Genomic DNA, 27,500 nt, shown 5'->3' on the forward strand with positions numbered 1-27,500 from the left:
CCACTCTCAAGTTGTTTTATCAAATGCACTAAAAACTCTCCACACAATTTTCCCAATAACAGTTTACTTACCGTATCACCAAGTCCTTCCCACACGTCTTAAATGTAGACTAAGCTACCAGGGGGGCATTTCTTAGCTTATCCCGTCACTCTCAGATTCATATATGTCAAGTACACGAATAACTCTCCTTATAACTTCATTATATTCAGTACTTGCTAATAACTCCTTTAATTACTCGGGTCCAATTAGCAACGGTCTTTCCCACAGGTCTTAAATGTATACTTAGTTACCGGGAGGCAGTTCTCAGATTGCCCGGCTCGATAATGGCTTGGGCCCGAGAATGAACTTTGTTACTGTAGCTGAAATTTCATCCAGCTTGATTTCCACCCCATCGACTCCTTGTCACCCCGAATTTCCGTCCAGGCGAGCGGTGGTGTGGGTAGGCTTGGGAGGTCTTGGATGTTGTGGCCTCTTTCTTTTCGTAATTTCATCGCCTTGTTTTCACATGATGGAACTGGGTCACTTCCCCAACGTGTCAATCGGAATTTCCGTCCACGTGTTGGTAGGCTTGGGATGGTCTCTGTTCAGGTGTGGCCACCAAGAGACGATTTTTTTTCTTTTCTTTAAGGGTTGAGGTACCTTTTCTTACAATACAACTTACGGCTGTATTCCAGGTAGCATAGGAGGTTTCGTTGCACCTGTTCATCTGCATTTTAACCATCAGTATCCCCAATATGTGTTACAGATGCTATGGCGATATACACACGATAGAAGAGGATGCTATATTGTAACGAATTAATCGCTGAGGAAAAGGTGCTCCAGGGGATAAGGGAGGTTGGGTATCGTCTGATTGTTCATCTTCATACTTTATCGTTTTCATTATTTCGTTTTCATTTTAAGTGTATCATTTTTCATCATTATCATCATCATAATCATCATCGTTTAATATTGATAATGTTAATAATAACAGTAGTAGTAGTAATAGTAATAGTAGGAGTAGAAGTAGTAGTAGTAGTAGTAGTAGTAGTAGTTCATTATAACTATTACTTTATTACCAATGGTTACCACCGTCCCAGAAGGTACTGTACTACTAAGGGAGTGACGTGTGGCCAAGGCCTGGTAGCTGGGTTTGCATAAAATTCAAAAGCGGGAAACTTAGTCACATTTACCATGCAGTCAATCTCCGACCTTAGGCTACTACTCATACACATCTCTATCTCCTATGTACGGATCCTCTTGGGGGCGATGCCTCCTCCATTTTATATGCACTTTGCCATATGGGAGGACGCTGTTCCGACCCTAGCGAGACTTTCTGCCACAGGAAGGTGCCTGCTTGCATGTGGTCGATTGGTCTGTTTGGTCAGACATACAGGGGTGGAGCAGCAGCAAAAAATCTTCATCATTACTGCTCGTACACTACCATCATCATCATCATCATCACTATCAATGTTTCGTTCTGTTTGTGGTTTATTATAGTCCCTCTTATCATTATTTATCGCAGCACTAGCATCATCCTTATCAGCTGACAGTAATTTCCTTTTCCCACTTGCCCTCATACTCTCTCTCTCTCTCTCTCTCTCTCTCTCTCTCTCTCTCTCTCTCTCTCTCTCTCTCTCTCTCTCTCTCTCTCTCTCTCTCTCTCTCTCTCTCTCTCTCTCTCTCTCTCTCCCTGTCATATTATCTCTACTTCGTTTTTCATCATCATAAATTTTCTTTCTTCGTCTTCTTCATTAATTTTTTAGTTTGGTCCTTTCTTCCCGCTTTTGTTCATTCTTTTTGTTATTTGCTGTCCTTTGTCTCTATTCCTTTTATTTGTTCTTTATCTTGTTTATTAGTTTTTTCTCCATTTTCTAATTTATGTCCTTACTCTTTTCTCTTTCATGTTCTTTCTGTTTTCTCCTATTTCTTTCTTTCTCTCCCTTCTTTATAATACTGACAAGTACTAACGAGTTTATTTTAAACAGTATATATATCAAAAGGCTTGAAAGATCATAAGAACTTAATACTAATTTTTAACCTTTTAGTTTTGTTTTCAGATATTTAACATCCTAATTTTTAGAATGATTGTGGTTCGCAATGGTTCATGCATTAAATGGGTAATCAGTTCATCAGTGTAGATAATATGCAAAATATGAAGCTGGGTTTAATATAAACTCAGTAACTCATATTCTAATTTTATTAATCAAAACATTGCTTATAATACGAAATAATTACATCCTCCAAAATATGGAGTAAATTTTTTCAGCATAAAACATACATGTGTACCAATATTTTAAAGAGAAAAAAATTACTTTTTTTTTTCAAATAACTTAACACATAAACATCCTCATATAAGAAAAATCCACTCTCACCCGACATGCAAACGAGGTGGAACTAACCTGGGCCAAAATTCACATAAAAATGCTTACAATGACTTCCCTTTCGTAGCTAAGTTCAGTTTTTGCAAGAAGGACAATGAAAGGAGACTTCTAAAAATCCTTCCGTGCTGTGTTCTTCCTGCTAATAGTACATTTCAGTTACGGAACAGAATTCATTTTAAGTCTGTGAATCAGGCCCCCGAACTTTTATTTTTATTCATTTTTTTAACAGCTACGCAGTGGTTGTACTAGAGGAGCACCGAGCACCAAGATGGCACCAGTGCAGTGCTTAAGACTTTGTACAGTGCGTGAATAAACCACTGAACCTTTGACACTGTGCATGAATGAACAGCTGAACCTTTGACATTGTCTGCGAACGAACCACTGAGTTTTTGACACAGTACTTGATTAAGCCACTAAATCTTTTAAGTGCTTTAATGAAACACTGAATCTTCAACACAATGCATGAAGGAACAGCAGATCCATCACCGATGCATGAATGAGCTACTGAATCATCAGCAGTGTGTGCAAGTGAACAGCTGACACTTTGATACAATATTCAAAGAAACTGCTGAACTTCTGACACAGTGCATAAATAATAAGCTGAACCTTCAACTCAGTGGATGAATAAATCACTGAATGCCTGACACAGTGCATGAACAAGGAACTGAACTTTCAGCACAGTGTTGTACTTCTGAGCTTTTAGTACAAGGGGTATGGCAGTGGTGAGGCTAAGGGTGCTCTATGGACCGACCCATCTCACTACCAACATTAGGTACGCTATTTATATAAACAAACTGTGGTCTTGCTGGAGGACCGCCGATGACACGGGTTGGAGAGATATAAAAATAAATAATATGTAAAAGAGAGCGCAGGTAACTGTAATTATCTATTAAGTGAATTATCACAAGAATTGTCAATAGCATATTATGATTACAGGCATTACACTTCATAGACAAGAACTAAAATGATGTATGTTGGACTTACCAACATAAACAGCTCATATACACATGAATATATTATCACAAGAATTGCATTTGATGTGTTGGAGGTTTACAAATAGTACACTTCACACAGGTCAGAGTGATACAAGGCACATTACAAAGACAGAATGGCAGTACACATTACCAGCACACATGGAGGGTGTAACATAGTGAGGCCGTAATCATCAGCTTTTCCAACAAGAGGACGCGACTAGAGAACACCTGAGACACCAGGTCACCAACACTACTATGCTACCAAAGTTCCTACGTCATAAGAAATCTTCAGCTGGGTGGGTCATTGGATGGAAAGGAGGGACAAGTTTAAAACCTAACCATGATCCTAACTCCCTCTAACAGTCTCCCAGACGTCCCACTTCCTTTAAGTCAATGCAGTTTTCTGTTCTTTAAAAACAACAACACTTAATTTGTAATAGTTCGACTGAGGCCATGAACAATATCAAATATATACTTATTAGAGTAAACAAACTTTTTAAGTACAAAGGAATAATTAATTTATATCATTAGGAATAATCTTTTAAGGCACTTTTCTTCATACAGGATATGGAAGGCAGAGCAATTACTGAAACATCAGTTTGCTAAGATATAAAATTTACTTAACATGCAAAGGCACTACATACAAGGCACTTATTCAGGTAATAAGTTACAATCACAAAGTACTCAATGAACGTCATCAGAACACAAACGAAAAAAAAGAAAACATAATGAAATTAGAGAACAAACTCGATCCTCTCAAAACATCTGTGAAGAGACTGATCGCAAACGACAGGAAGACTTCTCATGAGCTAAAGTGACACTGGAACCCAAAATTATCCTTCAAAATATATAATATAAAAAGCCTATAGTAGTAATATTAACAAACTGTACACACTATATACAAAATACCATTTATACAAGAGTACAAAATTTGTGCATGTTTTCCTCACACAACCGACGAGATCATGGATTTTTGTTCCTGCATTAATCTTGCCCCAGACTCACAGCACAGGCACCTCTGAGCTGAGAACACTTGGTAAACTGGATGGAAGGGAAAACACGGAAGAGTTTTCTATTTATCTAATATTTGAGACTAAACAAAGCCCGTATTTGGAGAGCTTGTTTGTAAAGGTTCACTTAAAAGTCGTTTCATTATTAAAATGAATTAATGCCTGCTTTTTTATTTAAAATTTTCTTTATTCACTATAAAAGTTGTTTTGCAGTCATAAATGAGTGCTTTCTGTTTTTAACACCTACAATCGTTAGTCAAAAGCATGTCTCAAGTAGCATTTCACCAGCATGCATCCAGCTGAAAGTTACTGCTGGCTAAACTTTCTGAAAATGGAGTCTGAAGTGGTAGAAAACCAAAGAATTAAAAGCTCTTCCCTGTGTTCCCTCCCGTCCATTTATCCTACTGGTCACCATGAATTAGTCACACCTTGGTATCACTTTCACTTCCATGGACGCATTTTGGGATTATATTCACACTATAAACTTTTATTTAGTTGCAGAAAATTCAAGGATTCTAAAGGTTAGTCAGGGAAGTTTTGAAGCCTCTGAAAACTTGAATTTCGCTCAGTTAAACAAAATTATCCTGTAATAGGCTTGATAAAATAATGCATCCAAAGAACACAAAAAGAGATATAATGCCCAGCACCTGCCAGTGAGCTCCACCTGGGAAGCGACAGTTGCGATGTAAACAAACACTGAGAATCCAAATAATTACAGCACCTTGGTTCTGAAATGTCGTACAGATAAATTTGATTATTACTTAATAATACTGACATGTTCTGCCATGAACATAGTGGGGGGGATCCCAGAGAGGAACTGTTGGGAGTAGAGGCTAATCCAGCAGTCAGTTACAAAGCAGATATCAGAACAGGAAAGAAAATTCTTGTCCTTTGGTGATCACAGTATTCTCAATGACATTGATGCAACCACTACTCTCTCGCAACACTACAAAATGCGCAGAGGAACTGCTTCACCCCCTTATATAAGTACATTCATCCATCCAGACATGAGGATTAGACGGGAAAAATGCTTACTTAATTCCATTTTCTTTTTTCCAGTCGAAATCGGAACACCCTACCATATTCCTTACAATAGAAGGCTTCCCTCAAATTGCCACAACTTTCTAACTCCATCTAGTTGGCATGATTATATATATTATTTTTACTTGACTTTTTCACGTGCCGATGTCTAGACAGAACCGTGGCTAAAGTTGTGACCTCTGCAGGAACACTTACCCCCACAGGTTTCCCCGCCCCTGACTTTGACTGGATACAGAATATGACTGAGATCTACTTGATTTGGTATAAGCCAGAACGCCTTGCATGGAAGACACGTACCAGTGCCCTGGATAACTTGAAATGCAGTAAAAATTTATCACTTAGTTCGCCTGTGAAGACAAAAGTGTCGACATCAAAGTAAATCCAAAGGAGCAGTCGCTGCCTCACCTTCAGTAATGTCTTTGGTTTTGTGTCAAGTCCATGAAAACTATTTTCCCTAGAGACATACCGTATAACATTTACTTTAAGAAGGTATCAGCAATGCATCTTCTAAGTTTCCTGAGAAACGTATCAGTAGCTGTAGTGAAGACTCATGGAGGCTTGATGGACCTCTTGCACCTGAGGTATTGGTACTGAAGGTGGGCAGAGCGAGGACTTTACTGGCCGTGTTCCTGCAACACGTCTGTTACAGCTTCTGTGTCTAAGGACTACATTCTCATCAGCTTAGGAGCCTCTATTATCTCGTCTTGACCAATTAATTTTTTCACAGGGCACATAAAGTCTCTCTAAAATATTTTTGCAATCTATCAGAATACGTAAAACATATACTTAAGCACAACAAGGTGTTGTATGGAAAATAAATCGTTGACATAACAAGGAATCATATGCCAAATATATTCCATCTGTACTAAAGAGCCACCTAACCTGATGAGAATACAGCCTTAAGCATCCCAGGTGCTTGAACAGCTCCCTGAGAGACACCAATACCGCCTTGCTACTGCGGCGGGTCCCGGTATCAGAAGTGAATGTCCGTCACTTCTGTGGGAGTCTTGTTCCCGTCAAAGATGTCCATGGGTTCGGGGGCCTGCTGCTTGTTGGTGGGGGTCAAGGGTTCGTGTGACTGGTAAGGGACAGTGGGTAGGACCATGGCATCGCGCTCTACAACCATCTCGATCTGTGGGATGATGGGGTGGAGGGCGATCGGGTCAAGATTGACTGCGGCAGCCATGGTAGTAAGGGCAGCATTCCACTCATGCATGGGAATGCTGGGCTGGACTGCAGAGGCAATGGAGGCCACAGCAAGGGCTGCAGGCTCCATCATCATGAACTCAGGCTCTGCAAAGAAAGAGAAGAGAGTGGATTAGTGAAAGAGAATTCAAATAAGTGAGTTAGTGAGCTGATTCAAAGAAGTAAGAGAGTTAGTGCGGTGTAATTCAAGGAGATAAAGGTTTAGTGGTAGGTAATTCAAAAGACAACAGTTGCTGGGAGGTCTTCATTCACTGCTTATTATAATTAACAATTATGTGATTCATGGAGAATATTATGGATTGGAAGAGCTGAAGTGGCTGATGATGATGATGTAATTACACTTAGTGCAAGTAAGTTTTGTAAAGTAAATGAATCGTGTACAATTGATACAAATCAACATGATGTTCCAGTGTTCCAGATGCTTTGTTGAGCTACTATCCTACATAGTGTTAGAATCTGAAGGAAAATTATACTTTCTCACGAGTAGCTTCTCATAACAGCCATCCTAGTACATATACGCCCTGCAGTCCCACAGTGAGCTCTCCCCTCCAACCCCCTCAGTATCAGTGTAAAGTATCATTCATAGTGAAAGAAACCTCTAAATTACACGATATCCCACAATCATCTCTGCAGGGGCATCTGTTACCACACCGCATACTTGGTAATTACTCCCAAGGGGAATAGGGCATTATGCCTTGCCCCACCACCCACGGACAACACTTGTAAGGTATCACCCCAGGGGCTGTATTTCCAGTCCCCCATTCAGATATTTTCCCCCATATTCTTTTCACTTTAACTTGGCCTAAAATTGCCATCTCCATCTTGAATGCTGAGATCTAACAATAGAGTCACGCTAGAATATGATGCTAGTCACGAAGCCGTAACACTGTCTTATTCTGCCGCTGAGCTACGTGGCATAAGCTATAAAAGGACGAAAATCTGGGCCAAGTTAAGGTGAAAGAACCATAGAATAGGGTAACGTCGGTGGGCAATAAGCTGGGCCACCTATGGCTAAACAACCGACTCTGAGGGATGACAATCTCGGGCGAACCTCAGAACAACTTGCAACAATGATGTCCTCAGTCGGTGTCCTTCACTTCCCCCTCAAGTCTTGCTGTGGGGCTTCTGTTAGACCCAACAGGAGCCCTCAGCAGGCCCCCTTCATCACCCTCTACCTTCTCCCTCCCAGGAGACAAGCACCTCCTTTCCACTCCCCCATACAAGCCAACCCCTCTGTCCTGAAGCCTCAGTAGCCCTTCACCATCGCCTACCCCATTCCCTCCAGCCAGTAGCCCTCTCTTAGAGCCTGTCACTCCATACCCCCTCTGGAGACGAGAAACCCTTCTCCTAGGGCCTTAGTAGTCCCTTCATCATCCTCTATCCCCAGGAGGCCATTCCCTCTCCTTGAGCCCCCAGTAGCCCCCCTTCATCACTCCTTACCGCCCCCCCTACGAGCCAAGCCCCCTCTCTCCTGGGCGACCTGCAAGGCCTATTGTATTTCAGCGGGCGGGCAGCATTGTCCTCGCCCGTTGTATTGTTTCGCATTGTTGTGTCAAACGGGCAGCCATGGCGGATTTTGGTGTCGTATTCACGTCGGGTTCTAGAACCTCTTCCATACAAGTATATTACTGCATACAGCATGTTAATATTGTCTTGTTTAATATTTATAGTGTATTTCGGCGTTAAAAATTGTATATGCCAACAAAAGAGAATACCTGAGTGTAATATTCAGGATAAATCGCTTTGAATAGAGTCCTACGAAGTTTCCTATGCCATCGAGAATAAGGTTCCCTGAGACACCAGCCGCTCCTGACGATGTCCACAAAGCTGGAAATCTCACAACTATATTCGGAATTTTCAGCTCTACAAAATTAGGGCAAAAACACCTATTACGGACGCCGGCGGTTATTAATAAAGGTTATTAGTACAGTTCCCGCATTTATTTATTACTAACGATTTCATTTTATACGTTTTCGCAGTATTTACAAAACCGACATTGTGTGTGTGTGTGTGTGTGTGTGTGTGTGTGTGTGTGTGTGTGAAGCCGGTAACAAACTGCGCCCATAGCTAAAACAATCAGACCACATTAATAATTACCTTTCTTGATATAGTTGCAGTAGTCCTTTATCCCTACTACTTTCAGAGGCATTTATTCAGCTTAGGAGAGGCTTTTCAAAGTGGAGGGGTTAGACATAGCCTTCATTAACCCCTTCATTGCTAGGGCCCTCTCGTAACCTGAATGAAATCGTTTGGTAGTAGTAAATGCGAAGTACAAAGGGCGACACAACACTGGGGGGTTTGAGTTCGGTTCAGACCCTTAGTGCACAACAATTGGAAAAGTGGAGAGAAGTTGCCCCTTTACCCACACTCCCTCACACTACCCCCTCATTTCATCTTCAGACCCCCACCTACCCCGTATCACACCCTTAACCCCGCCCAATCCCTTGCCCTTCTCCCCTGTCCTAACCCCTACCACCATTTATTTCGATCTATCCCCTTTCTTTATCCCTCCCTCACTCCCACCGCCCTTACAGCTATCTACTCCATCCCACCTCTCCCTCTATTATCCACACCCATCCCCTTCAACCTCCACCTCCGTTACCCTCACCTACTCCTTTCCATCGCCCCCTTCCTTACTCCCACCTACCCGTTACAACCTCCCTCTCCCCTTCGCTTACGCTCACCAACTCCCTTCACCTCCCCTCCTTTTCTTACCCCATCTACTCCCCTACAACCTACCTCCTTCAACCTCTCCCTCCCCTAAGTTAACTCCCTAACACCTTCCCCCATTCCCTTATCCAACCTTATTCTCGCCTGCCTCCTCCACCTAACCTCCCCTCTCTGTCCCCTCTCCCTTGTTACACCGACGGCAATAATCGCCTCAGCAGCTGCAGTTTCTGTTTTCTATTTTAGTGCAAGAGACTTCCCCAAACGTGAATGGAATCATATGGAGGTAGCAAGAACACAAAGTAAAAGTTCATTTTTAATGTAACTCTGCCATATCTCTGAATTCATACAAGCATCCGTGTTATAGTGACAAGAGCAAGAAAAAAACAGAAAAAGAAAAATGCGAATGAAATGTATTAAAACAATTTCCTTTATGCTCTTCAACTAGATGAGGTTCGTTTTATTTTACTCTCACTGCCGACGGACAATTAAGCAGTTCAGTAAAATAACGTGCTTTACTTATCAGTTTATCTTTAATTTTATTTAAGCACTTAATTTTCCTAACGGCAGACAATATTAGTAAACTTAGGGGCGACCCACTCTATGGTGAAAAAGCTGTGTAAGTGTGCATGACACCGTAGTCAAATTTCGCAAGGTACGGTGGTCAGAAAATTACTGCAACCAAACCGTAGAGGGCGGAAATACATGCAAAAAAGGAGAGGAAGTTTAAAAGGGAATTATGAGACAAGGAAGAGGAAGAGGAAACAGGAGGAAAGAGGAAGAGATGAGAGGAAGTGAGGGGTATGTGGAGGCTGGAGGAAGAAGGGGTTTGAAAGGAAGGGTGAGAGTGGGGTGAAAGAGGAGAGAACAGGAAAGAAGGAAGAAGGGTACGGAGGAGAAAGGAATGGTGAAAGGAAAATGAAGAGGAGGAAGGAAAGAGGGATGGAAGGAGGAGGGAGGGGGAAGAGATGACGCCAGGCAGAGCAACAACACCTGCGCCAAGGCCAATTTAAATACCAGCTACAAAACATCTGCGCAGAAAACATCCACCGAGAAGAGAAAAGGATAGGAGGAAAAGGGAGAGAGAAAAGGACAAGTGAGAGCCGAGAGAAGAAAGGTCAAGAAAAGGATAAGTGTAAAGAATTAGAAAAAGCAGAGTGAAAAACAGAAGCAGTTACAAGAACGAGGTGAAAAATGGAAGGTGAGTAGGTAAAAGTTGTTAGATGCAGCATCCAGCTTCAAGCCATCAGTGGAGAGAAAAATGAGAGATAAGAGGAGGGAGGAAAGAAGAGAGAAGAGACGGCACAGAAGGAGAGAGAAGAGAAAAGAGGAGAGAGGACAGAGGAGATGACAAGTGAGAGGCGAGAGAAGACGAGAGGTGCGACATGCAGCATCCAGGAGGCGGCCTCACCAAGCCACGCCATCACACCACGCTACAACACGCTTCGATCACCCCCCCACCTCTCTCTCCTGACACTTCCGCACCTCCACCACATCCACCCCGGACACATCCACTCGCTGTTTCCTGCGCATGGTCACTCTTGCATCGGCCTTTAAAGGGTTGAACGTCCGGGAAGAGATAAAGGCTTAGACGTAATTATCAGAAGGACCCGTCGTTGCTCCCTGGGCTTCCGGGCCAATTATATCGATTTTCTTGTGTTTATTTTTTTTCAACCCTTCATACTATTCTTCGCTTCTAGATATTGGTTTAGGGGTTAATGTGCAGGACAGAAAAGCTATTTCGATGAAGAAAGAGGGATAGGTTGAGACGAAAAGATAAATAAAAAGAGTGTGGAGAGGGAGAGAGAGAGAAAGTACTGAGGCTAGGATAGAAGAGGTGTATGCCAGGTGGTTGTGGGATGGAAGGCTGGTTCCCCCCCCCTCTCTCTCTCTCTCTCTCTCTCTCTCTCTCACCAGCTGCCAGACACAGACGGCATTGTGAGGCTAGACGAACCACGCTTTTGTATGCCCCTCTACGCCGCCGTCCCTCTTGGCGATTTAAATGCCCGGATCCAATATCCCAAGAATTTTGTTTTGCTGGCTTTTCATCATCATCAACACCATCATCATCGTGGCACTTTAAATGCTCAGTTCCCATATCCTAAGATTTGTTATGGTAACTTTTGATTATCAGCTTCATCACAGTCTTTCCAGTCAGACATCAGTCAATAGTAATAATAATAATAATAATAATAATAAAATAGTCTTGGAATAAGTCTATATCATCCACGTGGCGATTTAAATACCAAACCTGATATCCCATGAATTTTGTTTTGGTGGTTTTTCTGTATGCAGTGAAAATAAGAGTAATGTCTCTGGTAAAATGTAATGAAAGAAATATATCCCGTACTCTTATATACCTTTAAATATCAAAGAATATTATGTTACGTGCGTAACAGAATCCCGTACTCCGTTTTCTACAGCCACGCGGTCCTCTACCAAACACCTGGCCCTTTAAAAATGGCGGCCACGTGGAGTCCAACTAGTGTTTTTCTACGCACGAGGGACCAAGCATCCTGCCCTGCCCTACCCCACCACGTTTTCATCCAGCTGCTATTTTTAAAGTCCCACCTATTATTATTTACGCTATACAAATGCTATAAAACTTACAATTGAAAATTATGAAACTGTATTTTCTATGAGATATTGGTCTGCATTTCTTGATGTTATAATAAAATCCCGAGTTTACCCATTTCAGTATGCAGGTAATAACGTCTTATTTTCTAAGTTTATTCGTGCAGTCAATAACTATATCATCCAGTGTAAGAGCCCGTTAGTAATGCTAGGGATAATGATGGCTGTCTAAACCCTTCACTTCGAAAAGTCTCTCCTAAGCTGAATAAAATGGACGGAGAATAACAGGAATAAGACATAATGGACGTCATCTTAGTGGAGGGATTATAGTTTTTGCCTCGTGAATCAAGAATATATATGAATCCTACGGACCTAGCTTAATGCGAGGACATTTCATACATAATAAAACCTGTATAGTCAACTCCATCTCAGAACCAGTCTTCACGTGTACCTACCTTCCTCCAGTCTCCCCCCTAGCCCCTCTCTCCTACCTCCCTACGATACTTTCTTCTACCTTCTCCCCCTCTCTCATTTCTCCTACCTACCTTCCTTCTTCCCCTCCCTCCCTCCCTCCTCTTCTTGCCATCGTCCAGTACCCCGACCCCTCCTCTCTCCCCATCCTTCCTTCTCATTTCTCCCTCCTTTTCTCCCCTGCCGCCGCCTCCCTCTCTCGCTCTCCTACCTGCCTCCCCTTCCTTCTCTCGCCTCCCCCCTTCATTTTCTCTCTCCCACCTCCCTCCCGCTACACCTCCCCCCTTCCTCTCTTCTCCCTCTCTCCTACCCCAGCCCCCTACCGTTCCCTTCTCCACTCTCACTCCCTCCTTCCCTCCCCTGCTGTACCTCCTCCTTTCTCTCCCTCCTTCCCTTGACCGCCTTTCTCCCGTTCGTCTGAGAGTTTGGTCGCCGCCCACGTGGTGACGGTCTGGCCTTGTTGCTACCATCACACACACACACACACCACACACACACACACACACACACACACACACACACACACACACACACACACACACACACACACACACACACACACACACACACACACACACACACACACACACACACACACACACACACACACACACACACACACACACACCATGACGTTCACTCACCGACGTAACAAATGCTTAAGTTTCAAACTAATTTATGTATTTAACGGGCGAGAACAGCCTACTTGTGAAAATCCACTACATGTCGGCCAATAACTTAGTTTAGACGTTTGGAATGCGACTACACTTCCCTTTAATAGTACAAAGGATTACCTTGTACTACTAGAGTACAAAATGTTACTCTGTACCGAAGTTTTTTTTCTTTATTAACACACTGGAATATGCCTGTCAATACTTTTTATGTAAAAGAAGCCCATTAATATACAGTACATTTGTCAATAGATCTGACGAGGTGCCAAGCGCTTTCCTTAGCGAGGCCGCCCGGGCTGCAGTCTTGTAGGTGAATGCCATAAGCGGCTTTGAGGCTCCCGCAGAAGCGCTCCTGCATTCACCTTCACAATTTCCTAGGCCTGCCCCTTAACAAACCAATCATATGCAAATCAGGGGAAGCCAGCTAGGCCTCCCAGACCTATACATCGGACCGGAAGAAGTATTCGTGAAGAATCTTAATTAATTTTTACGATGGAAAATTCTTCATACTCAGAAATCCCTGTTTCTCGTAATATTTTTCACTTCATAAATTACTGTGGTTTGGTTGTGAAGTGTACGAAGGCTGGACTATTTATATTCCGCATCCAGCATAATACAGACGACTTCGCCAGTTCTTACGATAAATAAGTCTCAGAAAAGCGATTCATTGTTAGAACTTGTTTTATTTTATAGTTTTATTTATCACTTTTATATTCGCCATGGCTTAGTTGTGTTGGGTCGCTGTTTAAAGGAGGCTAAATTTATGAAAAACAATAATATCAACGAGAATACGGACCATCCACACAGCCCAAACTCAAGAAGGTTTCTAAGTACGGTCGCTCAGCTGCTCAGACCATTAGCATGTAGCAGTACCTGAATTAAGCCTATTATTTTTTTACATCACTTAATCGAGCTGTAATCAAAAACCCCGACCGGGCTGGGAATAGGCCGATCCTATTTCCCCTGCCAATTTATTCCCAAGCGATACTATACCAATCACCTGTAGGCCTAGGAACCCTGAGGCTACATGGTCCGCAATCACTTCTGTTTGACTGCTGTTACCCTGCTGACCTCACCCCTCCTTCTCTCTCTGTCTCTCTGTCTCTCTCTCTCTCTCTCTCTCTCTCTCTCTCTCTCTCTCTCTCTCTCTCTCTCTCTCTCTCCAAGAAGATAATAAAATACATAAAAAATAGAAGCTTGTGTATAACAGATGGCGAATGGTTAGGTGATTCTAAGACCACTAGATGTTCTTTTGTCGATGAGCAAAAACCTTCCCGTTACCAGGAAAATTGGAAGGGACTGTTAATGCTGAGAGAGAGAGAGAGAGAGAGAGAGAGAGAAGGGGGGGAGATGACCCGACACGGAAAACGTAAACATTGTATGAGAGGTAAATAAAAACAAATATACATAGCTAAAGGGAAGTAGAAACGGACACACAGATAGACGGAGAGATAGATACGGATACAGAAATATACAGACAGACAAATATAAAGATCGGGATAGTAGAGAAGAATAGAGGGGACGAAAAACAGAAACATGCGAGGAGGAAAATGATGAGATACAGAGGCCTACAAAATAGATAAGTGAAGAGAAAAGAGACGAGAGGAGAGAGACACGCCATCTGGCAGACGTATGATGCTAAGCTACCTAAGGCCTGGTCTGCTGTTACCTGATCTAACCCCCTCTTTCCACCGCCTAGAGGGGGGGTTAGTTGGGGGCTGAGGGGTGAGAAGACTTAGCTTGAGAGGTTAGTAGGGGGGTCTGGTAAGGGTTCGGGAGTGGGGGACTGAACTAGGAGGGGTTTAGCAACGTATGAAGGGTTATCAGGGGGTTAAAAGGTGTGGGAGTGCGGAGAACTGACTAGGGGGGAGTAAGGGGCTTCGTAAGGGGTTACATAAGGGTTTAAGGAGTGAGTTGGGGTATTTAGTTGGTTAGTGGGGGGCTGTGAGTGCGGGAGAATTTAGGAGGGATTGAGGAGTTAGGTGGGGGGTTATAAGGAAGAATTAGAGGGTTCGTACGGGGAAGTCAGGGGGTTCTAGGGGGTTGGCAGAGGGGTTATAGTAGTGGGGTTAAGGGGGAGACTAAACTGCTGGTAAATTCACCGAGCCATGAAATCCCAAGCACGACCCCTGCCTCTACCTATGACCATTATGGCGAGGTGAGTTTGAGAGAGTTAGTCTAGCATGTGTGTGCTAACCCCCCTTCCTCTCTCTCTCTTTCTCTCTCTCTCTCTCTCTCTCTGTTGTGTGTGTGTGTGTGTGTGTGTGTGTGTGTGTGTGTGTGTGTGTGTGTGTGTGTGTGTGTGAGAGAGAGAGAGAAAGAGAGAGAGAGAGAGAGAGAGAGAGAGAGAGAGAGAGGCGTGATTGCGAGTGTATGGGTGCGTGTGAGCTTTGGGTTTGAGTGAAGTGTGTGCCTGTGTGCTGTGAGTGAACAAGGCGTGACGGTGTGGGTGCGTGACGGAGAGGTGTGTGACGCGGTACAACGCACCCGTAACAGAGGGCTCACGTAGGTCTAACCACGGAGTGTTACCATGTGAACCACCGTCACCAATATTACTGGTAGACCGTAACACTATAAGCTTGTGTGTCACGCGATCTCTCTCTCTCTCTCTCTCTCTCTCTAGGCGCCAGCAAACACCGTTCATAAAATAATTATAATATTTCCCTCAGCAATTACCGTCTTGGCAAGTGTTGTCACAGCACAGCTCAGCACACACACACACACACACACACACACACACACACACACACACACACACACACACACACACACACACACACACACACACACACAGATCCACCCCCCAACACACATTTCGCTCCCAAAAATCACATATGTGCCGGGTAAAGCAGACACATATACAGACACATAAACGCAGGTGTTTGGGGCATGACGATGCAGACGCCCGCCTCACACTCCTCCACATACACATGATTCACCTTTAATGAGCTGATCTAGGACACCTGTTGGGAAGATATGGATGGACTCTGGTGATGGAGCCTGGATATAAAATAGACGCTCAAGATTTATAATTCTGTCTCCCAGTTTTGACACTTTGTGTGTGCGACGTAATAGCAGAAGCAGCTGCAACCCTTGGCTTATCCGAACCAAGTGGCCTGCTGTCTGAAGTTGCCCTTCATCAAGAGTCCACCATCGTCCTTTTGAGGGATAGGGAGGGAACTTAGGACATTTGTACTACCAGTCATCTTCGCCGCCCGATCATATTTTCATGACACCACGTGAAGGCGCTCTCCCCCCCCCGACACACACGCATATATACATACATACATATACATAAAGAAATACATATATATATATATACACACACACACACACACACACACACACACACACACACACACACACACACACACACACACACACACACACACAATACATACACTCGCAGACAGATATTTACGTATCTCGTTACACAGCATAAACTGTTCCAAAATGTTCAAGATACAAATGTCGTTCGCTTCGCTACTTCACACCTCCCCCTCCCCGAGCCTCGTGTCCATTAAATGCCGTAATAATGATGACGGTAAGTAATTATGATTCACAGGCAACAAGTGGCAGACGCCCTCAGTGACGTCACCTAATGCCCTTTCCCACGGCACAGAGGAGTCTGGATGCGTACTCATGAATTTTCTGAGGTTTAATCCCTTTTAAATTTAGTCTTCGTATGTTACTGACGAATTATTTCCATTTAGAGATGACTTCTCGACATGGGGCCTTTATTGGTGGGTGTTTTGCGAGATTTGTTTTTTTTATATCAGGTTATTTTAATGTTAATTTGGAGAAAGAAAATGATACATTAACATAGGTGTCATTCTTACTGATGACCATGTGGGTTAAATATGAGGGAGACTGTTTTTGCTATAAGATCATCAGTAACTAAAGCTACAGCTGAGATGTGGGCCATGTTGATATATCAATTTTTACTCGGCATTAACCCCGTAATAACCTCCTGAAGATAAAAAACAAATCTCTTAGGACACCCTGTACACAGCCTTCATAATAAATGTCTAGTGCAGATTCAAGAATACATCATCTTATTACACAACGACTAAGGTAACGAAAGATTTCACTGTATCGAGGGCGTCAAGCTGTGTAGATATTTGTTGTCCGTATTTTTATCTTCACTCGTATAGCTACCGAACACGGAAGACAAGACTAGAGAGAAAAAGTACTATCACTGATAATAAATGCTTGTTACAGAGTTTTGTTCATCGTAAAAATGCTGACTAAGAACTTTTACGAATACCCATCTGAGCTCTATGTTACCCTCTCGCAAATAATAAAGGCTCGTTACTTGAAGTATTGGCCTAATGACCCCGCGCTATTACCGTGTATACACACACACACACACACACACACACACACACACAGTTGTGGGGATTCATCGGTTGGTAATTTGTTTTCCTTTTACGTAACGGTTCATAATTTTGAGTATAAGGTTCCGTCTGATCCATTTAATGGTGCTGTGCATATATATATATATATATATATATATATATATATATATATATATATATATATATATATATATATATATAATATTTAATATGTAGGTGTGGATGTTTGTCTGCCAGTCTGTCCGTGTTTTTGTCTGCCTGTTTTCCTTTTATTTATATGTATCTTTCCTCATCATTCTCTCTCTCTCTCTCTCTCTCTCTCTCTCTCTCTCTCTCTCTCTCTCTCTCTCTCTCTCTCTCTCTCTCTCTCTCTCTCTCTCTCTCTCTCTTTCTCTCTCTCACGCGACCAGCCATAATTTTCCGACTACATTATCGCCTTCTAAAGCACAAGCAGCCGCAAGTGTCTGTCCCTTCAAGTAATTACTATAAATACACCAGCTTCGTTTATGGCTTATGAAATAAAATGCAATCATTACATTAACCTCACCTGGGAACCCGGAAAATAATTACGTTTTGCTCCTATATACCTTGCCATCCCGATTTTTACCCGTTGGTTTCTTTACTGCCGTTAGCGTCGAGTTTTGGAGGTTTCGTAACACACTGTTTTGAAGCGATTTATCCTGCCTGCTGCATGTGAATATCCCGTTTTGTTTCACTGATACAACCTGTGTCAATACTTTAAGCGATATAAATAACATACGAGGGAATATTAAGAGAATCATACAAAATAAATCGTTAAGGCAGAGGTGCTCAGAAACGTCCAGTGACGCCTATAATACGGTCCAGAATAATGTGAACAGGGTCTGCCTGCATGCATTTAAGGGATACAGGAGGGGTTGATAAGGCGGAGGGGGGTAGGGGCTAGGGGGGGGAGCTCAAGGGGGGACAGCCACACTCCACTTCACACCGAAAGAGAGGGACATGGAAGGACCCGGGCTTAAGGACTGCCTGATTGTCGAATGCACCAAAGCAAAATAGTGTCTCGGAGTCTGTTGTACAGGCGAATTTTTAAAGTGCGTATTGGTCCTGGGTAGGGGATTATCCGACGGAGGGAGAGGTGGAGGGAAGGGAGAGAGGGGTGGTCAGTAGGGGGTCGAGATCTTTCCGTCGTGTCTTTGCTGCCAGGAGCTCACCTTTTCTACATCTCAAGCTAAAACAGTCGTAATTTTCTCTTGGCAGTGAAGGAACATAAGGTATTTATCAAACTCGGGAGCCTTCCATATTAATTTTAGAGTTAAAGGAAACGCACAAAATTCAGTGAGCAGTCTGGAAAAAATTCATGAGGAGTGAGGCTGCAACTGCGCGGGTGAAAAGAAAGCGGCTATGGAGTAAGACGCTAATGGTCCATCGGCTGTATGAGCAGACGGGTTTACGCACCTTCTTGCCCCAAGTCATTGAAGATCTCGCCTTGAATACCTGCCAGCGAGCCGCCCCTGAAAGCACTCGGACGGAAGTAGGGGGCCATGTCGCGTGGGTCCCTTCGTTGATACTGAATCATTACTGTCTAGCAGCATTTTTTTTTTTAATTGCACTCCTTTTGCTGCGTACAGTCGGAGAGAAAATTTCGTTCTAATGTTTCGCCTCTTCTGCTGGTTGAATTCCAATGCAGGCTTTACTGCTCCCCCTTGTTACGTACAGTCAGAGATCAAAGGTCCCTAAATGTTTTCACCTTTACTGCTTCACTTTCTTCTGACGTCCCTTAAAGCTCGCCTAATGTTTCATCTTTTCTGCTTCTCGCATTCTTCTGTTGATTCCCTTTGTTACGTAAAGTCTAGTACCAAAATCATTACGTTTCACTTCTTTTGTTTCTCAATTTTCTTTCCTGGGTAATATTCCTAAGCTAAGTAAGGTCTCGTATGTTTCTTTGTCCATAGGTGATGCTCTTTGATAAGATGCATCAGGGAGGAAATTGACAGATATGACCTAAGTGTCAAGTAGACTTGATGAAACAGTATTCGAACTCTTGTCCGTGAATGTACTGGTGTTATCATCTTAGTTAAAATAGCACATTCATCCAAGGACAGCGTTTTAGGAACAGGTAGGGATGGCACAGGATGAGACCAGTGCATGTGGAGCAGATATGAAAAATATGCCTTGGGAAGTAGACGCGATGGTATGGTATGCAAGCTTTGTCCTTGAGTGCACTAATGTTATTATCTTAGTGAATAAAATTGACAGTTTTGGAACAGGTAAGAATGTGGCAGAATGATATCAGCGCACATGAAGTGAAATAGGATAGCTTGGTCCATAAATCACCATTACTGAACCTGCAAGGCAACAACTCCAGCTCAAATTGCATTCATTTGCAAACCCACCAGCAGGCGTCGACGCCAAAAGCTGTAATCAAGGGATCCCATTGCAAGCCCTATAAAAACTGGCGCCGACGGGAGGTGAGAGGGGCGAGTAGCGAGGGGTGAGGACTACAGCAGGATTGAAGGCAAGAAGGGGACGTACTCAGTCTCACGCTGTCTGGACACTGGCTAGACTCTACTTGCAAAAAGCATGGAAGGCTTTTACTTGGGTCAGACTCTTCGCATCCTTTACCCAGACCCCTCTTGATGTTGTGGTGGCCCCAGGCTCTGTTGGACTTGAACCCGGTGGGCTGCAAGGTGAAGTTATGCTTATCCCGCAATCTAAAATCATCTTTTGAGGGAACAAAGAAAGACCTGAGAGACGTTCGTGTAACCGAGGATCAGCTACAGTTATAACGGTACTGCCACGTGAAGGCGTCTCTCTCCAGACCGTCGAGGACCTAGTACTTGAAAACAACAGTAAAGTATCCTAACCCACTGAATCGATTATGTATTATATTGTTTTTTTATTAATACCTTTACACGACTGTATTCACATTAAAAGTAGACTTTCTGGACTGGAGAGGTTAGATACAGCGTTCAAAAAACCCTCTCCCTAGCAGATAACCTTTTTAAGTTAAGCATAGTCGTCTTGAATGAAATATAAAACAATAATAAGATTCAAGTAGTTAAAGAGTTAAAAAAGAACAGCTTTCATTAATCCTTCGTCTGGCGTAAAGGAAATTTATGACGTAGCACGAGTGGACATTGATAAGTAACGCGACCATCCCCGATCTTCAACACTAGAGTAATTCATAAAGGTAGGGCAATAAAACGGAATTTACTGCCGAGTTTGGCCATAATGAAGCATATGAACTGGCGCTGCAGTACCTTGGGCTTCCTCTCCGTCTTTGTATGGACACCAGCCTGCCTCAATGCCCATGAAAGAACCTCCGCAAGCAAAACGGGAGGGGGATTGTGGGGGGGGGGAGGGAATGGATGGCCGTATTTATAAAGGGGTCTTACCAAGCTTTACGATGAAGTAGCTGCAGTGAATTAGTATCAGAAATCACTTCGTGTGATCCTATCCCCGCCACTTGTTTTTTATTCTATTTTTTTTTTCTAGTTTGTGATGTTTGGTAGTCAAGATAGATGATGAGCAATCCCATGCACGCCTAAGCACAGGAAACTTTATAAACATGAGTGGACGGTGGATCAGATGCTACAGTGGGTTCCGCAGGACACCCCTCCACTGTCAACAACCGATGAAAGACCCAAACACAGCCGACATAATCACAGCTTCGCACCCTTCGTGAAATCTTAGAACTGCATAAAGAACCCGAATGAGAAAGTGAAAAGAAGGGGGAGTGAAGTTTTACACACACACACACACACACACACACACACACACACACACACACACACACACACACACACACACACACACACACACACACACGCACGCACACGCGCACGCACGCGCATTCATGACCAGTTTAATGCTGTTACTGATTTCTTTGGATGTTTATGGATTGTCGTTCTTTATGCAGTGGTTTTGAGTTCTTTTTTTTTATATTGAAGGTGAGGGTTATGTCAGGAAGGGATGGAAGGGTGTAAATGGGACAGGAATAACGTCCAAAGTGAAGGATGAAGCACAATTGGTGATGACACTGACAGGCAAGAGAGGGAAGGTGGGGGTGTCGGAGTGGAGAGGTGAAATAAAGGAAAGGAAGTGTGAGGGTTAGGTTAGGTTAGTGTGTGACTGAGTGAGGAGTGTGAAGGTGGACACGAGTGAGGGGTAGAGCAAACAAATGTGATCGAAGAATAGGATTGGTTACACTGAGGACTGAGTAAGGTTTGGTTAGGTTAGGGAAGATGAGATTAGGTCTGGATAGTGAGGGCTGGGGTGAGGAGGGTGTGAAGGGAGTATGAGCGAGGGTTAGACTGAAGAGTGAAATAGAGATATGTGACGGTACGGGCTAAACTGGTGTAGAATAAGTTAGATTAGCTAAGTTAAATTAGGTCAGGAGGGATGGACTGATGGATGTAAAGAGGACATGAGTAAGAGCTGAAAAGAGGGGAGGAGTTAGTGTGAGGGTCGAGGAGGGAAAGTGGTGGTAGAGAGGGGAGGGGAGGTGAGGGGCACAGACGGCTTTGTATCATCACCTGGCCTGATTGGTCGCCTTCTCTGTCACACTGATGAGCCTCATTCAGTCAACAGCCTCCACACACACACACACACACACACACACACACACACACACACACACACACACACACACACACACACACACACACACACACACACACACACACACACACACACACACACACACACACACACATCTCGTCACTACTCTTACTCCGACACTTGTTCGGGTTACATCAACATGAAATATTTTTACAAGGGTATTGAGAAATATTTAGTGTTCTTGATAGTATTTAAGAACAACATGGTTTTGTCACTTCCCATCCTATTATAATACAACAAACTTCCAACTTTACAAGAATTCGAATTTTTCAGTTTTGCTGGCACTATTAGAGCTGTAATTTAAAAATCATTTTGCAAAAATACAACACCAGTTGAATGGACTGTTTTATTATGTAATCGTACACAGTGAATCTCTCTCTCTCTCTCTCTCTCTCTCCACACACACACACACACACACACACACACACACACACACACACACACACACACACACACACACACACACACACACACACACACACACACACACACATACACACACACAACGAATACACAGAACGTATTGCCCGTGCATAACAACGAAACTAGGATCATTATCACGTCCTGCTAAGGGATGTGCAAGTCACCACCAAGGGTCTCTCTCTCTCTCTCTCTCTCTCTCTCTCTCTCTCTCTCTCTCTCTCTCTCTCTCTCTCTCTCTCTCTCTCTCTCTCTCTCTCTCTCAATATGTATGTATCATCATACTAATAATAATAATATTAATGGAAATAAACAGGTTAGTCTATTTAGTAAGTTTGTGTGTGTGTGTGTGTGTGTGTGTGTGTGTGTGTGTGTGTGTGTGTGTGTGTGTGTGTGTGTGTGTACTTTAGGGTGACGTCAACGCACCCAATGGTAGTTATCCCAGTCCTCTCTTTTGTTACCCAGCAGGGTCGGAGTCTGTCTTCTCTTTTCTCTTTCTCTCTCCCTCGCTCTTGCTCTCTTTCTCTCTCTAACTCCCTCCCTCCTTTTGTTCACCGGCCACCTCATACAACGAACCACTCTTTGCGGACCCACCCAGTTACAGAATGCTCTCTCTCTCTCTCTCTCTCTCTCTCTCTCTCTCTCTCTCTCTCTCTCTCTCTCTCTCTCTCTCTCTCTCTCTCTCTCTCTCTCTCGAGCGGCACAGACAGAACTGGAATTACATCCCTCAGTGATCTTGGCTGAGGAGGGTCGTGGTTGAGTCTTAAGATGAGACGGCGATCTGTGGGTGTATATACGAAATTTCTTGAGCTAGAGGGTTGCACCTCTCCCTTGGCGATTTATTTTGCATGTTATTGTTTAGTATTCCCTTGTTAAGTTATATCTTTTTCACATCGACATGGATTGCAGAAGTAACATTCAAGAAAACACAAACTTATCAGATATAAGCTGCTAAGGAAGAGGTACTAGGCAGTCTCCTTAACGAACGGGAATGCAGACCTAGGTCTTACTGAAGAAACCCGATGGGAGGGTACGTGAGCCCCGTAATCTATTGCAAAATGTTCGATATCTCTCGTCGGTACATTAGGTTAGCCTGTCCCTCTTTTTCACACATGGTTGGAGCGTTATCAGATTAGGTTTTGTCCCAGCCCTCCTCTTTCAGACCCAACACTAGCACCTTCACAAGCCTCCATCTGCCTACCAGGGCACTCGCACAAAGTGGTTTTGTCGGGGCCAAAGGTGTCGTAATTCCTTCCTTGCCTCGCCCCACATATACTCCCACTTTCACCCAGCCCACGAACAGGCCTGACAATCATTATTTTCTTGCTGCTAAAGGTCTTGTTTACTTGCACATCAGGCAAGACATGCAGTTAGTCAACGCTGCTTGTACATAATAAAGATGAAATGGTACAACCAGAGAAGAAAACAGTTTACCCATGAAGACGAAACGGCATAAGAATATACAGCTACTCTAGAATATGAAACGCCGTAAGATGAACAATGTCAACCTTGAAAACGAAATCTTGCTACCTGCGAAGATGGAAGGATGGAACGATTCAACCTAGCAATAAGAAACGATAATAATGTTGATACTGTTTCATTTGTTGTGGCCTTGGTTCTACCTAATGTGAACCCGCAACCAAGAAAAAAAAGGAACACCACTACTTACGAAGATGGGACACCGCTGTCTTGTAAGGAGAATCACTGTTACGTAGAAATATAAAAAGCTTCTAGTTGCTACGCACCCACAAGCTCCCAAGAACCACCCTAGCAATGTCTTCGAATGGGCCACCTTTCCTGAGCCTCCGAGGAATTGGCCAGCCTTGAAGAAAAGTGCAGAAGGATGTATGAGAGGGGAACCGGTTCTTGAAGGGGCGGGCGGAGCAGACAGCGACTCAGACGATGGAGAGGAAGGAAGGTGCGGAGGGGAGAAAGAAAATGTGATGAAGGAGAGCGGGAGGAAGAGAGGGATGCAACGGTAAAGAGGGAGAGATGAAGAGGGAAACAGGAAGAAAGAAAAGTGCGGGAGGGGAAAATGAAAACTTGATGAAGAAGACAGAGGGAGGGAAGGGGAGGAATGAGGAAGTAAATGGTGAGAGGAAGGAAAGAGGAGCGATTCATGGATAGGAAATGGAAGGGATGCAGGAGAGGGGAAAGGATAGTGGGGGGAAAGAGTCGAGATGTTAGGGGAGAGTAGGAGGGGAAGGCTAGGGGACAATACACTGGAGCCTGGAAGGGATGACAGATGGTGGGGGGAGGAGGGTAGGGGACGGCGGATGGAGGAGAGTTAAAAGGCAGGGGGTGAATAAAAGCAAGAGATGAGCGGGTTTAGAGGGCAAGGGACGGGGCAAAGGAGAGAGGAGAGGAGAGGAGGGGGAGAGAAGTGAAAAGGAGGGGAGGAGAGGGGAGGCAGGACAAGGGGGAGGAAGGGAGGGCACGTGTCCCACCATTGCACCTGGAGGAGATGCGTTCACGTAACGGTCGGGCGCACCTATAAGTTTCGTTCATCCCCTCAAGTTTCTAAGCGCCTTCAAGTACGATACTTTTTGGAGCCAGGCCGGACTGGACGAAACTGTAAAATTTTTTCTTCTGGGATCACTCACGCACACACACTCAGACCCGAGAGAAAAATTACGGTAAGGAAAGTATGAAAAAATTCTCTTTGCCCCAGAAAATAGAGGATTAGAGCCTCAGCTTCACACTTCCTGAAAATATATTTTAAAAATATTCTTCGTTGAGTCATTATGCTATAATATTTATATTGCTCTAATTATTCAGTCTAGTGATATGACGATTTACATTATATACTGTTACATAAAATGGTAGGTTATATTTGTGTTATACTTCATTTGCTGCGACCGTTAGAACGAATAGGAGAAATACATAATATGTAGTGTTATAGAGCACTGGGATTAACTGAATCCACAGATATTACTGTGGTCGGGAAAAGAGGTTCTTCTAGTTAGAGATGGGCGAAGGTGGAGTAAGTACGTTAGAATAGGGCAGCGTGCAACAATGAGAGTGAGTGTGTAGTGCGTGGGACAAGACAAAACGTGAGTGATAGTAAGTTAGGTGGGACAGAGTATGACAGGGAGAATGAATTTGTAGTGAGGAGGATAATACACTGTGTTACAAAGTGGGCGAGGCAGGGTAGGGAAGGGCAGAGTGGGACAGTGAGAGTGGGCAGGTTAGGGTAGAGCAGGGCAGTGTGACAGTGAGAATGGGTAGGGTAGGGTATGGCAGGACAGGGCAGGGCAGGGCAGTGTGACAGTGAGAGTAAGTACGGAAGGGTAGGACAGTGACGGGGAGGGGCAGATGTGTGCGTGTGTACGGCCCAGTGGCGCTGCTGTTGCCTGGCACACCTTGCGAGGAGGGGCAGTTTATCGATCCAGCTCCACCCGAGGGCATCCAGGGGTACCACCACGGTGGAGCCCCCCCTGCAGATATCTTGTCCCGCACCAGGGCTCGCGGAGAGACAGGCTACTCTAACTTTACTGTGTGTGTGTGTGTGTGTGTGTGTGTGTGTGTGTGTGTGTGTGTGTGTGTGTGTGTGTGCGCGCGGTCAGTTTCTAGTGTGTTTTTAATGACGTTTACTTCATTTAAATGTTTTAAAAGACCTTGAAAATACAAGAGGAAAGCACTATTACCCCCCCCCTCTCTTTCTCTCTCTCGCTCTCTCATCCCTCAGGATTTACACAAAGGAAAGTAATCTCGTTAGTGTAGTGCGTAGTGCCTTCCTTCCCCCTCCGCTCCCCCAGGTGCAGCAGCCATCCCTCATTCAGTCACAAGTATAGTGTGTGTGTGTGTGTGTGTGTGTGTGTGTGTGTGTGTGTGTGTGTGTGTGTGTGTGTGTGTGTTTCAGCTGGATTTAGATTTAGCGAACGCAAATACACACACTCACACACACACACAAAGATAGATTAATTTACTGGTCAGTATACATTAAGACAGATAAATGGACAGATCGGCAGATAGGTAGATGAACAGACGGACTGACAGATAATGAGACAGCAAGACACACAAACATATAAATAGCCGTACACATACACACCTTATACGCCTCAGCGACCTGGGCATGACGCCGTCCTTACGAATCAATTACGCTCCTCCTTGATCCTCCCTCCCCCACCCCAAGGCACCAGATGCTACGCCACTGGAGGGTAGCGGCCCATTTAAAAGTTAGACCACATTTAATTACCCCTGAAGAAGAGCCTAGACAAAGGGCCTAGTGAGGCATTGTGGGCAGAGCTCACGTTCTCTCTCTTGGACTCGGGGTTGCGTTCGTTTTCTCGTTTTCTTTCACGTTCTCGGGTTCTCTCTCTCTCTCTCTCTCTCTCTCTCTCTCTCTCTCTCTCTCTCTCTCTCTCTCTCTCTCTCTCTCTCTCTCTCTCTCTCTCTCTCTCTCTCTCTCTGTATATATATATATATATATATATATATATATATATATATATATATATATATATATATATATATATATATATATGTGGTATATATATATATATATATATATATATATATATATATATATATATATATATATATATATATATATATATATATATATACCTCATATATTGGCATAAACAGCATGTCCCCTTAAAGAATAGCAAGCACAAACACACACACACACACACACACACACACACACACACACACACACACACACACACAGTCACCATTTTCTTTGTCGCAAACAAACCAGTCATTTCTTTCCCAATCATATATTAGGATACGAATATAAGGGCACAAGAAGACAGGGGTAGCCAGTGGGCAAGAACGTGGGTACAGATCTCGCTTGATAAACCCACACACATCACCAGACGACAGGGGACCCCCACCCCCCACCCAATCATCTCCCTACCAGTAGCCCATAATTTGGATTGGTATCCAGGGTAGCATTGAAATCCCTTAAGGCACTTGAAGAGACAGAAGAATCTCTTACCCATAGCACTAGACCATAATTTGGATCGATATTTAAAAGTAGCATTGAAATTTAGCGCTACTTTGGTAAGAAATGGAGTAAGAAACCAAACTCAAACTCCGAGCGACCAGAGAACTCCCTAGTTTCCGCACCCAAGAGCCTAAAGTTTGGACTGCTATTTAAGGCAGCAATGAAATCCCTTTGGCATTGACTGAGAAGAGA

At 43.7% G+C, this 27,500-nt stretch overlaps 1 protein-coding gene across 1 annotated transcript in view; it reads right to left on the reverse strand.

The window, feature by feature from the left end:
- Window positions 1-6,358: 6,358 nt before the first annotated feature.
- LOC145405255 (G1/S-specific cyclin-D2-like) overlaps window positions 6,359-27,500 on the reverse strand; it is a 76,199-nt gene continuing 55,057 nt past the window's right edge. The window contains exon 4 of the mRNA XM_080276673.1: window positions 6,359-6,678. Coding sequence (XP_080132799.1) covers window positions 6,359-6,678 — 320 coding nt within the window. The remainder of the gene's footprint in view (window positions 6,679-27,500) is intronic.

Source organism: Coenobita brevimanus, chromosome 66, assembly GCF_032717465.1.
Source record: "Coenobita brevimanus isolate Jiangsu-jjx chromosome 66, ASM3271746v2, whole genome shotgun sequence".
Lineage (NCBI taxonomy): Eukaryota > Metazoa > Arthropoda > Malacostraca > Decapoda > Coenobitidae > Coenobita > Coenobita brevimanus.